At 51.9% G+C, this 12,369-nt stretch overlaps 2 protein-coding genes across 5 annotated transcripts; both read right to left on the reverse strand.

The window, feature by feature from the left end:
- Positions 1-1,231: 1,231 nt before the first annotated feature.
- On the reverse strand, positions 1,232-1,766 carry LOC136491073 (defensin-like protein CAL1). Its single transcript, XM_066487286.1, has 2 exons — positions 1,595-1,766; positions 1,232-1,471 (listed from the first exon to the last, which is right to left on the reverse strand). Exons 1-2 carry the CDS (start codon positions 1,659-1,661, stop codon positions 1,287-1,289), a joined length of 252 nt encoding a protein of 83 aa, XP_066343383.1. The 5' UTR covers positions 1,662-1,766; the 3' UTR covers positions 1,232-1,286.
- Positions 1,767-3,127: 1,361 nt separating this feature from the next.
- Positions 3,128-12,368, reverse strand: LOC136491057 (IAA-amino acid hydrolase ILR1-like 5). Of its 4 annotated transcripts, none has more exons than XM_066487267.1 (6): positions 11,932-12,368; positions 11,644-11,769; positions 10,882-11,196; positions 10,000-10,128; positions 3,966-4,393; positions 3,632-3,767 (listed from the first exon to the last, which is right to left on the reverse strand). In XM_066487267.1, the coding sequence occupies exons 1-5, from the start codon at positions 12,235-12,237 to the stop codon at positions 3,986-3,988; spliced, it is 1,284 nt and encodes a 427-aa protein (XP_066343364.1). In that variant the 5' UTR covers positions 12,238-12,368; the 3' UTR covers positions 3,632-3,767; positions 3,966-3,985. The 4 variants fall into 4 exon arrangements, 3 of the variants coding, with proteins under 3 accessions (XP_066343365.1, XP_066343362.1, XP_066343364.1); XR_010767938.1 differs by having other exon boundaries at positions 3,637-3,767; positions 3,935-4,393; XM_066487268.1 differs by lacking the exon at positions 3,966-4,393 and having other exon boundaries at positions 3,128-3,767; positions 11,932-12,252.
- Position 12,369: the final 1 nt, after the last annotated feature.

A 12,369-nucleotide genomic window follows, 5' to 3' on the forward strand; every position in this document is an offset into this window, starting at 1 on the left:
CATGACAACTTTTCTACATGAGTTTTAAAACCCAACTTGTGTTCATAATTATCGATAGACAAAATTATGTGACAATTTACTAACATAACTTTTTTAACATAACTTTTATATAATAAATTTTACAAATAAGGTAACTTAGAAACATAAGTTTTTTTGTTAATGCTTTTCTATATATATATATATATATATATATATATATATATATATATATAAACAACTTATCTAGCACAACTTTTAACATAATTTGTTCTCGACAAATTTGACCTAAAAAATTAGTATATTTAGGAGAAATGTGTACATTAATATGATAAAAAGGAAAAGAAAAGGAAGAAAATAAAATAAAATGAGAGACAAAAGAAGAAACTGTATAGACGCTCGGGGACCACGACCATGGTCCACGGAATGGTTCACTCGAAGCTAAAGGGATGCTATATTAGATTTGTGAGAAAGGAGGCGCATCCAGACTCGCTGTTCAGACTTTCAGGGGCGATGCATGCGGTGGTATAGATTCTACAGTTCTATTGGTGCAAAATGTATTCAAGAATTGCAATGGAACATATAGCTTGTTGCATGGTCACTTAAAATCTATAATTTGGAGATTTATTTAACGACCATGAACGTTCCAATATGCTTTGTCAAACTCTGTCGCCACAGAAATCTAAGTCGTATGTATTTGGTTGGTGACTCAACGGAGCCGGCCACGAGAATATGTAGTTTAAAACGACAAGATTCTCGCCACAGACTATTGTGGCCATTTTCAGAGCCACAACAGTGGCGTTGCCGCAGGTGCAGCGTGGGTCACAGTGGCCTACAACCAAACCGCTCATACGATCAACCAAACAATATTCTTTTTTGACCGATGCATTCATTCAACTTGCTTCTACTTATGCACGATACAATGCGGCATGATAAAAGCAAAGCAACCAAACTTTATTATTCCAGGTAACTAAAACACAATGTGCACGACGACAAACTTTATTATTCCAGGTAACTAAAACACATTAGAAACTGTAAAAACCACAGCACGTGAAGCCGGTTCACGAGACACACACACACACTCACTCATAGCCACGTTACGTCTAAAGAGTAAACTGAAGACACACGGACACGCACGTACGTAAGGCGGTGACCGCGCGCCACAGCAGGGACGGTGACGCGCAACGCCAACAAATAACAGCAAACGCAGATAGACCGGCCGGCAGCCGGCAGGTCGATCATGCTGCTGCAATGCTGCATGCAGTGCAGCTAACCGGATTGGAGCCGGCCAGCCGGCGGGGGGCTGCCGGCTAGCAGATCCGCTTGCAGTGGCACTTGCTCACTATGCCGTGCCACTTGCACTCGCCCGACGGAAAGCCCTCCGTCTTGCAGACGTTCTCGCAGTTGCTCTCGCTCAGGCAGGCGCCGACGAACTTGTGGCTCTGCGAGAAGCAGTGCCTGTGCCTCGCTTCAGCCACCCTCGTCGTCCCCATCTCTGCGCGAATAAAATTAAGCAACGGCGGTGCACGCCGTGCTACATGTCAGAACGAAACAAGATTCATGCTACTACAAACAGTACGGCACGAGCTAGCTAGCGCGTGCTATGCAGGACATGCACCTGAGGCGGCGAGCAGCAGCAGGAAGACGACGACGGATGCGACCATGCGGCTGGAGGTCGACGCCATCCTTTGACACGGAACGACTGAACTACACACTACTTTGACGGCTTTTATCAACAGAGAGCGGGAGACTGGCCCATTTTAGGTTTAGGTGCTCATTTAAGTACGTTGTTGGAGACAGTCTTACTGGGATGACCGGCACGACGACAGGTAGGGGTTTATATAGGGCTTTAGGCCTAGCTAGAGGCTAGAGTTTGTTGGAAATCCAAGTCCCGTATTTGTTTAATTTTCGCCGATACTCCCTACGATGGATCGAATCGAAAGCTGAGTCAGCACATTTTTCTAATGCACCATTGCAACCTGGTCGGTGCAAAGTTTGGAGCTTTGCTCGTCGTGTCCCGACAATATTGTCTCGGGCCTCTCGGCACAAGTGAAATTACACTGCTCACAGTACGGGTGCAGAAAAAAAAATGATATTGTGCGCCGATGTAGAGGTGGCGCATCAGTGCATGCGTGGATGTCTGTGGAATGTGCAGGCCCTGTTCGGCTTACCCCATATTTGGTTTGTTCGGCTTGTTATTTTAGTCGAAACAATATTTTTCTCTCACCATAATTCAACCAGAACAGTGTTTTCAGCCAATTTTAGCCAAGTTTCAGACCAATGCGTTAGATTGAGGCAAGGGACCAAGGGTCGCGTGTGCGTGTGGAGTGTGATAGTGCTTAGCAGGCTACGGATCTAGGGGTAGCATCGCCGACCTGACAAAGCTACTGTTTGATAATACTAGAATGGATGGACAGTCCATGTGATCAGCGATTTGAGTCGTTGATCGGCTGTATTTGTATCTACCTTAATCCCTATGAATTATAATGATTTAGATAGAAAAAATAATTAATTTTTATTTAATTTACTTTATTATATATAGATTTAGGTGAATGCTGGAGCCAAATCGACTACAGAACTTGTTTGGATGTATATGTATTCACCTCCGTCCATGTAAGTTGGAGTAGATTGAGGTGGATTGAGTAAATTCCACCCCATTAAAACACACATGGACTGAGATGATATACGGCAACCCAAACAAGGTCCCATTACGTATAAATTGAGGTAGATATAAGTGGAGCCAAAAATCCTAAGTATAGATGCCAGCGGAATGGTAAAGTATTTTGGACATTGAGGACGCTATAATATTTGGATGTTTGAAAATACACTGACTCGGGGGACAATTAATCTCCATATGATGTCTCTTATTTCTAGCTAAGATGATTGAAAAGATACACTAACACTGGGATAACCTGCCTGCCCTTGAAAAGATCTCTTATATTGTGTATATCTTATATTTTAGGTAATAAATGTTGTATTATATCCTAAATTAATTTTAATGTACTCTTCTAAAACAATTTATAGGAGATGAAACAAATTATGGTATAGGAGATATAACATAAGAGATCTTGTAGAGTTGCTCAGAAACCCTTCAATATAGGATTGGGAACCTTGTAGTGTTTCTGTTTAAAGAGGGGAAAACAATAGTTGGAGGTTGATGCAGGCCGCGGGGAGCTAATCACCACGGTGGATCAGATGTTCAGATCTGATTGGCCACCGGAGATCATGGTCGCCTGAAATGCAGCCTCCGTCAGGGAAGTAGTCAAGTAGAGCTCTGCTTCAAAATGACGTTGCATTGTTTTGTGAGTCACAATTTTGCAAAAGAAAAGAAAAAAAACCTTTTACAATGCATTTGTACATGTCAATTATATTTATTCAACCCAAAGATCAACCGCACGAGCGAGAAGCTACGAGTCTTTGTTGAGAGAGGAGCCCTCAGTAAAGTAAAGTTCTGCAATCGCAGCATGCAAAGCAGCCCCAACAGGAATGACGTCCTCATCAACGAAGAAATAGGGGTTGTGAACTGAGTAAACAGAACCAGCTTTCTCGTTCCTAATGCCGATGCCAAACATAATACCGGGAACCAGCTGCTGGTAGAAAGCGAAGTCTTCGCCGGCCATGATCTTTTCCCCTGGTCTCACCTTGCCAGGGCCAAGCAAGCCTCTGCCGACATCCTCTACGTATCGATGCAGCCTCTCGTCATTCACAACAGCTGGGTACATTGGGTAGTCCTCAACCTTCATGTCGACAGCTCCCTTGCACCTATATACAGCCGCCTGCCCTTCTACTACCTGGAAAAATGGAGATTGCCAATTACATTCTGATATAAGAATCACAAAGCTGCACAATCCTTTGGCAGAATCACGGTTGACTGAGAAAATGCATGTGTACTTTAAACCAATTATCAGAGCAAGTTACTCAAGAGGGAAAAAAAACCCAATTATCAGAGAAAATGCACCAGGTATGGTCAATGCTATGCGTAGGTTTACATTTCAACCATCTTTTCAGCTCAAGACTGTGAATGCGACTGCAAGTCCCCTCCTTCGTACACAGCAGATGCCTCAGAGAGATAAAGTTCTGCAATTGCATTATGCAAAGCAGCACCAAGTGGAATGACGTCCTCATCAACGAAGAAATAAGGGTTGTGAGCTGAGTGAACGGAGCCAACTTTCTCGTTTCTAATTCCGATGCCAAACATAACACCGGAAATCAGCTGCTGGTAGAAAGCAAAGTCTTCGCCTGCCATGATCTTCTCTCCAGGCTCCACCTTGTCCGGGCCAAGCAAGCGTCTGCTGACATCCTCTACATGGCGATGCAGCTTCTCATCGTTCACAACAGCAGGGTACATTGGGTAGTCCTCGCTCTTCATATCAACGGCTCCCTTGCATCTATGTACTGCAGCCTGGCCTTCTACTACCTGAAAAATGGTGAATTCCCATTTCCTTCTGAATATGTGAATCCTATTAATTGTAGAGTTACTATTTATTAGAAGCATCCATTATTCTGAGAATTAGGTAAATACTGTTGATTACTTTTGAAAGGGGAACACTAATTCAACTTTGACAAGACTAAGAACATTGCCATGGACTACTCACATAAAGAAAAACATGAGTTGCTAACTTTGTGTTCAGGCATACCAGAATAACACTGAAGTGGAACCATGTGTTTCTATGGGCCTATGGGGCAGTTACAGGTCTATAATACTAATACCATTCATTGCATAAGTAGTTTGAAAGCTATTGCGAAGGAAATGCATCTGTGCCACAATGCTTTGAATGTGCTGTCATGTGGGGCCGCACGTATACCAGGCGCCGGCGGGCCCGCGACGTGCGGCGCGCCACAGAGCGCGCGGCCAGAGCAGCAGCCGCGCAGGAGGAAGCCACCACGAGTGGCTGAGAGGAAGATTTGATTAGTTTCCTTTGTTTACTTCCTTAAGTTTAGGAGGGGTTATTTCCCTATTTTTAGAATTGGTTGTTGCCAAGTTTGTTGGCCGGTTGACCTATTAAGTGTAATCCCGTGAACAATTGAAGGGGGAAGATTATTATCGCCTAAATCCATCTCTCTCTCAACTACCCTAAGCCTACGGCGGAGGAGTAAACCTCGCCGGAGAAGACGGACCGTGGCTACGAACTCCGTAGCCAGGGGCCAGCTACCCTAGGACCTGAGGTCCTTGACAACCTGGTATCACGGTCACGTCGATCCTCTTCATCGTCGACCGCCGCGCCTTCAGCCACACCACCCGCCGCCGCAACCCGCACCCCACCACCACCCGCCGCCGCCATCGCTGCATCTTCACCCTCGTCGTCCGTCGCATCCTGCCCAGGCACCATGGGGGATGACCTCAAAGCCTCCCTCGAGGCGCTCATCAAGTCCGTCGCCCTGATGCAAAAATCGATCGAGGCTAACGCCAAGGCGATCGCCGACCTCTCCATCGCTGGTTCGTCCGCGTCCGGTGCGCGACCGGGATCCGGGGGCGAGCACCATCAAGACCGACCGCCCAAGCACTGGCGGCCCGAGTTTCCCCACTACGACGGCAAGAGTGACCCACTGATCTTCCTCAACCGGTGCGAGTCTTTCTTCAGGCAGCAGCGGATCATGCAGGAAGAACGGGTGTGGATGGCATCCTACAACCTCCAGGACGCGGCGCAGCTGTGGTACATGCAACTCCAGGAGGACGAGGGGACGCTGTCGTGGCCGCGTTTCAAGGAGCTTCTCAACCTCCGCTTCGGGCCGCCGCTACGCTCGGCCCCCCTCTTCGAGCTCGCGTCCTGCCGGCGTACGGGCACGGTGGAGGAATATCAAGATCGCTTCCAAGCCCTCCTGCCCCGCGCGGGACACCTCGATGAAGCGCAGCGCGTGCAGTTGTTCACGGGCGGTCTCCTCCCCCCGCTCAGCCTCCACGTGCAGAACCAAAATCCGCAGTCTTTGGCGGCGGCCATGAGCCTCGCGCGCCAGATGGAGCTCTTGGAGCAGTACTACGCCTCCGCACCAAAGGCAGCTGGCCGGGGAATGCTGCCGACGCCTGGACCACGCCCGTCCCCACACCTCGTGGCTAAGCCGGCGGCACCCACAGCGTCTGCCGAGGGCCGCCCGATCAAGCGCCTGAACCAAGCGGAACAAGATGAACGGCGCCACCTAGGGCTGTGCTTTAACTGTGATGAGAAGTACAGTCGCGGGCATAACAAGGTTTGCAAACGGTTGTTCTTTGTGGACAGCGTGGACGACGACAATGATGGCGGGGACGGCGAGGACACGCCGGACACGGAGTCGCCCGTGTTCTCCCTCCACGCCGTCGCGGGTGTGCCGACCAACACCGCGCTGCTGCTTCGCGTGGCTGTGGGCGCCGCCTCCCTCGTCGCCCTGATCGACACGGGGTCGACCCACAACTTCATCGGGGAGGCCGCCGCCCAGCGCACGGGGCTGCCCATCCAGCCACGACCGCGGCTCATCGCGACGGTCGCCAATGGCGAGAAGGTCGCCTGTCCGGGCGTTCTCCGCCGCGCGCCCATCTCCATCGACGGGTTGGACTTCAGCGTCGACCTCTACGTCATGCCGCTCGCCGGGTATGACATGGTCCTCAGCACGCAGTGGATGACCACGCTGGAGCGCATCACTTGGGACGTTCCCGCGCGGACCATATCTTTCAACCTCCACGGGCGCGACGTCTGCTGGCGTGGGGTGGACTCGCCGTTCGGCGCGCACGCCCACTCGGTCGACGCGAGCGGCTCCCTCCTCGACAATCTGCTGGCCACGTTCGCGGACGTCTTCGCCGAACCGACCGGGCTGCCTCCACTGCGCGGCCGCGACCACGCCATCGTCCTCAAGCCCGACGCGGCCCCCGTCGCGGTGCGGCCCTATCGTTACCCGGCGGCCCACAAGGACGAGTTGGAGCGGCAGTGCGCCGCCATGATCGCGCAGGGCATCGTCCGCCGCAGCGACTTGGCATTCTCATCGCCGGTCCTCCTCATCAAGGAGGATGGGTCGTGGCGGTTTTGCGTCGACTACAGAGCGCTCAATGCTCTCACCGTCAAGGACGCCTTCCCCATCCCCGTCGTCGACGAACTCCTGGACGAGCTTCACGGGGCGCGCTTCTTCACCAAGCTGGACTTGCGGTCCGGGTACCACCAGGTGCGGATGCGCCGGGAGGACATCCACAAGACCGCCTTTCGCACCCATGATGGCCTCTACGAGTTTCTGGTGATGCCGTTCGGCTTGTGCAACGCCCCGGCGACATTCCAGGCCTTGATGAACGACGTGCTGCGGCCGTTTCTTCGTCGGTTCGTTCTTGTCTTCTTTGATGACATTCTAATCTACAGCTCGACTTGGGCGGATCACCTGCGCCACCTCCGCGTCGTCCTCTCCGAGCTCCGCCGCCACCAACTCTTCGTCAAGCGCGCTAAGTGCGCCTTCGGCGCCACCTCCGTCGCCTACCTTGGCCACGTCATCTCGGAGGCGGGCGTCGCCATGGACTCGGCCAAGGTACAGGCCATCCACGACTGGCCGACACCGCGGTCGGCTAGGGCGGTGCGGGGTTTCCTCGGCTTGGCGGGGTACTACCGCAAATTCGTCCACAACTACGGCACCGTCGCTGCACCGCTAACGGCTCTACTCAAGAAGGATGGATTCTCCTGGTCCCTTGAGGCGGCCGCGGCTTTCGACGCCCTCAAGTCCGCAGTCACCTCGGCGCCGGTCCTCGCCATGCCCGACTTCACCAAGTCGTTCATCGTCGAGTGCGACGCATCCACGTACGGCTTCGGTGCGGTCTTGATCCAGGAGGGGCACCCGATCGCGTTCTTCAGTAGGCCCGTTGCGCCTCGCCATCGCTCGCTCGCGGTCTACGAGCGTGAGCTCATCGGCCTCGTCCACGTCGTCCGGCACTGGAGGCCGTATTTGTGGGGCCGTCATTTCATCGTCAAGACAGACCACTACAGCCTCAAATACCTACTCGACCAGAGGCTGGCGACGATCCCTCAGCACCATTGGGTTGGCAAGCTCTTGGGCTTCGACTTCTCGGTCGAATATAAGCCCGGGAATGCGAACGCGGTGGCCGATGCCCTCTCCCGCCGCGACACCGAGGAGACCGGGACCATCTTGGCGCTCTCGGGCCCCCGCTTCGACTTCATTACGCGCCTCCGCCAGGCCCAGCTCACCGACCCGGCCCTCGTCACGCTCCAGGACGATGTACGCGCTGGGACACGCCAGGACCCATGGACCGTGGTCGACGGCATGGTTCAGTTCAGCGGGCGCCTCTACATCCCCCCGACGTCCTCCCTCGTTCCCGAGATCGTGGCCACGGTACACGAGGAGGGCCACGAGGGCGTCCATCGCACGCTCCACCGCCTGCGGCGTGATTTTCACTTCCCTAACATGAAGCAGGTTGTGCAGGATTTTGTGAGGGCTTGCGCCACTTGTCAGCGATACAAGTCGGAGCATTTGCACCCCGTAGGGCTGCTGCTGCCCGTGCCCGTGCCGCAAGGCGTGTGGACGGACATTGCCCTCGATTTCGTCGAAGCTCTCCGCGCGTCAAGGGCAAGTCTGTCATCTTAACCGTGGTGGACAGGTTTAGCAAGTACTGCCATTTCATCCCTCTGGCGCACCCGTACTCCGCCGAGTCCGTCGCCCAGGCGTTCTTCACCGACATCGTCCGCCTGTACGGAGTTCCACAGTCGCTGGTGTCCGACCGCGACCCGATCTTCACGTCCACCTTCTGGCGTGAGCTGATGCGCTTGATGGGCACGAAGCTGCACATGTCCACTACCTTTCACCCTCAGTCGGATGGGCAGTCCGAGGCGGCAAACAGGGTCATCATCATGTATCTCTGGTGCCTCACGGGAGATCGGCCGCGACAGTGGCTCCGTTGGCTCCCATGGGCGGAGTTCGTCTTCAACACCGCCTACCAAAGTTCCCTCAAGGACACGCCGTTCAGGGTCGTCTACGGCCGGGACCCTCCCTCCATCTGGTCATATGAGCCGGGCGACACTCGCGTGGCGGCCGTCGCCAAGAGCATGGAGGAGCGGGCTGCTTTTCTCGAGGATGTCCGCTACCGTCTCGAGCAGGCGCAGGCGCTTCACAAGCGGCACTACGACAAGAACCACCGGGAGGTGTCCTACCAGGTGGGCGACTGGGCCCTTCTCCGCCTTCGCCATCGCACCCCGGCGTCCCTGCAGCAGCCGGTCACGGGCAAGCTGAAGCCCAAGTTCTATGGCCCATACCGCGTCACGGAGTTGATCAACGACGTCGCGGTGCGCCTCGACCTACCGTCCCGCGCCCGCCTGCATGATGTCTTTCACGTCGGCGTACTCAAGAAGTTCAACGGCCCTCCCCCGCAAGCTATACCAGCGCTGCCACCGATCCACTACGGTGCCGTCGCTCCGGAACCCGAACGCGCAGTTCGGTACCGCCTCGCTCGCGGCGTTCGTCAAGTCCTGGTCCAGTGGAGGGGCCAGTCCGCCGCGTCAGCCACCTGGAAAGATGTCGAGCCGTTCACCGCCCGGTTTCCGGCATTTCAGCTCGAGGACGAGCTGAAACTCGAGGGAGGGAGAGATGTCATGTGGGGCCGCACGTATACCAGGCGCCGGCGGGCCCGCGACGTGCGGCGCGCCACAGAGCGCGCGGCCAGAGCAGCAGCCGCGCAGGAGGAAGCCACCACGAGTGGCTGAGAGGAAGATTTGATTAGTTTCCTTTGTTTACTTCCTTAAGTTTAGGAGAGGTTATTTCCCTATTTTTAGAATTGGTTGTTGCCAAGTTTGTTGGTTGGCCTATTAAGTGTAATCCCGTGAACAATTGAAGGGGGAAGATTATTATCGCCTAAATCCATCTCTCTCTCTCAACTACCCTAAGCCTACGGCGGAGGAGTAAACCTCGCCGGAGAAGACGGACCGTGGCTACGAACTCCGTAGCCAGGGGCCAGCTACCCTAGGACCTGAGGTCCTTGACATGTGCTAGCTCATCTAGAAGACATCTGTATCACAATAAAATAAATAACAACAAACAAAATCATGCATAATACATGATTTTACTAACCTCTTTAACCCTACTCTGCAGACGATAAAGGCCTTCAGTGGTGAGGCTCCTCAAAGTACCTCCAAATTCAACGACGTCAGGGGTAGCATCAAGGGCTTTTCCAGCTTTCACATAGGTAACCGAGACCACCTGAACGAAATAAACATAAATCGTCAAAAGGATTTTATGGAATTTATGTCCAAGATTTTCACCAATAGCATCAATATAAGAAAAAACATTGATATTCCCTTCAGGTTAGTCACTCCAGAATAGACCGACTATGGAGTTCACTGTTAATGAAGGAAACAGACGACCTCTCAACTAGAAGTCTAGAAGTGAGTAAGGGTTCCTGCCCCTTGTTCTTCTTAATATAATGATATGCAACTCTCATGCATGTTCAAGAAAGAAAAAAAACTAGAATGAGTACAATGTGTAAACATGACTGTTATGCCCTCAATTGAGGTTTCTTTAACATAATTTAGTAGTAAATAAAAATAGATTCCAAATCGCCCTAAGTTTGTCTGCATGAAATCAGCAACATGGTGGGTGCCCAAAATACACATTGGAACAAATGCAGAATCAAGGGCTCAAGACAAGGTTTTATCTGCTGGAAACAATCCTTTTATCTGAGAAAAAGGATGAACTAGCAGCTGGCCGAGTCAAAACGTTATTACAAGTTTAACACTATTATGCAGTCTGCGCGGGCTGATGCTTAATCTTTATCAACAGGGTATACTAGTAGTCAACCGTAAAGGGACTACCAAACCAAGCCTCAGTTAACTGTCTACAAGCAAAATATTTATTTCATTGTAGTTTCTAATCTAGATTTATGTGCAATGCCTTTCTACAGCATGCTAAAGAAATCCACAAAGTAAAATACTATTATCAAAAGCAGTATCATACTTGGCTGTGAAGAGGATCATCTTCTCTGGAAATAAGCTGCTGCAGGGACAGGATGGCCAATGATGCAGCGACAATAGGATCCACATTTAAGTGTGGGGTTTCAGCCATCCCAGTTTTACCTTCTATTTTTCCTTCAAAGAAACATACAGCTGCTTGTGTTGGTCCTGGGTGAGCTGCTATTACACCAGTTGGTATCCGATAGTCAACATGCATTGCAAATATGGCTTCAACACCATCCAGAACCCCTTCACTTATCATATGAGATGCACCTGCACCACCTTCCTCGGCAGGTTGAAAAAGGAGTCTCACTGTTCCCTTTACAGTAATAAGTATCAATTAATTAATTACTCCGTATAAAATCAAGGTTTTTTTTTTGAGAAAAATCTGAAGCAAGGTTGTAAAAAGTGGGCTAAACCATTTAGCGGTAGCCTCCTCTAGACGCGAGTACTAATTATCTATATTAGACTAACTCAGTTCAGAATACAAGATAAACCATCATACGATTCTGGAGCTGCTCCTAAACAAAATTACCACAACTGAAATCAGGATGTTTTTTTATGGAAGAAATCAGGATGTTCACTGCCTGTGAGTTGTTCATATTCAGTATTGCCACACTAGTTAAAATGGCATGCTGTATATGAGGATTCAAACAAAGGTCAGGCACTTTGCTTAACTACCTTAGCTCAGAAATTGAAACAGAACCCCAATTCTTGAACAACTCGTTCTGTCGTACATGAAAGAGATTTGTATGGAAATGCACACCTTGAGCTGATCCTTACGCTGACTGAGTAACTTTGCTGCCCCCAGAAGCATCGCTGTGTGGACATCGTGCCCGCAGGCGTGCATCACTCCGTCCACCTTGCTCTTGTGCTCCCACTCCACTAATTCCTACAGTCGGGGCCAACAGAATGACATCAATTCAGCGAAGCAGCTGCCATCCTAATTTTCCCCCGGAACGGTTCCGATTAGAGAAGTGGAGACACAACACAAGATACTATCTGACCAAAGCGGAACATGAGAAGCTTCAGGAAGGGGGACAGCGCGAGGGACCTGGAGCGGGAGCGCGTCCATGTCGGCGCGGAGCGCCACGAAGGGGGGCGCCCCGGAGCCTACATCAGCGACGACGCCCGTTCCGGCGACGGCGCGGATGGGGAGGCCGAGGCGCTCGAGCTCCTCGCGGACGAGGGCTGCGGTGCGGTGCTCCCGGAACGCGAGCTCCGGGTGCGCGTGGATGCGCCGCCGCACGCTCACCATCCACTCCCGCTCCCCCCACGCGCGCCGCAGCAGCTCGTCCCCGTACTCATCCGCTGAAGCAGAGGAGAGAACGAGGAGGAGCAAGAGGAGAGGGATCGCCATGGTGGTTTAGCACCGCGCTCCTCCTCGCGGCCGGGGTCTCGAGGTAGGTGGGAGCTTTGATTTTGTCAAGCTCGACTGCTCGAGCCTCGAGGAAACGGACGCTGACGTACATAGTATCATCACTTATCGGAC

The sequence above is a fragment of the Miscanthus floridulus genome, chromosome 11 (assembly GCF_019320115.1).
Source record: "Miscanthus floridulus cultivar M001 chromosome 11, ASM1932011v1, whole genome shotgun sequence".
NCBI classification, from domain to species: domain Eukaryota; kingdom Viridiplantae; phylum Streptophyta; class Magnoliopsida; order Poales; family Poaceae; genus Miscanthus; species Miscanthus floridulus.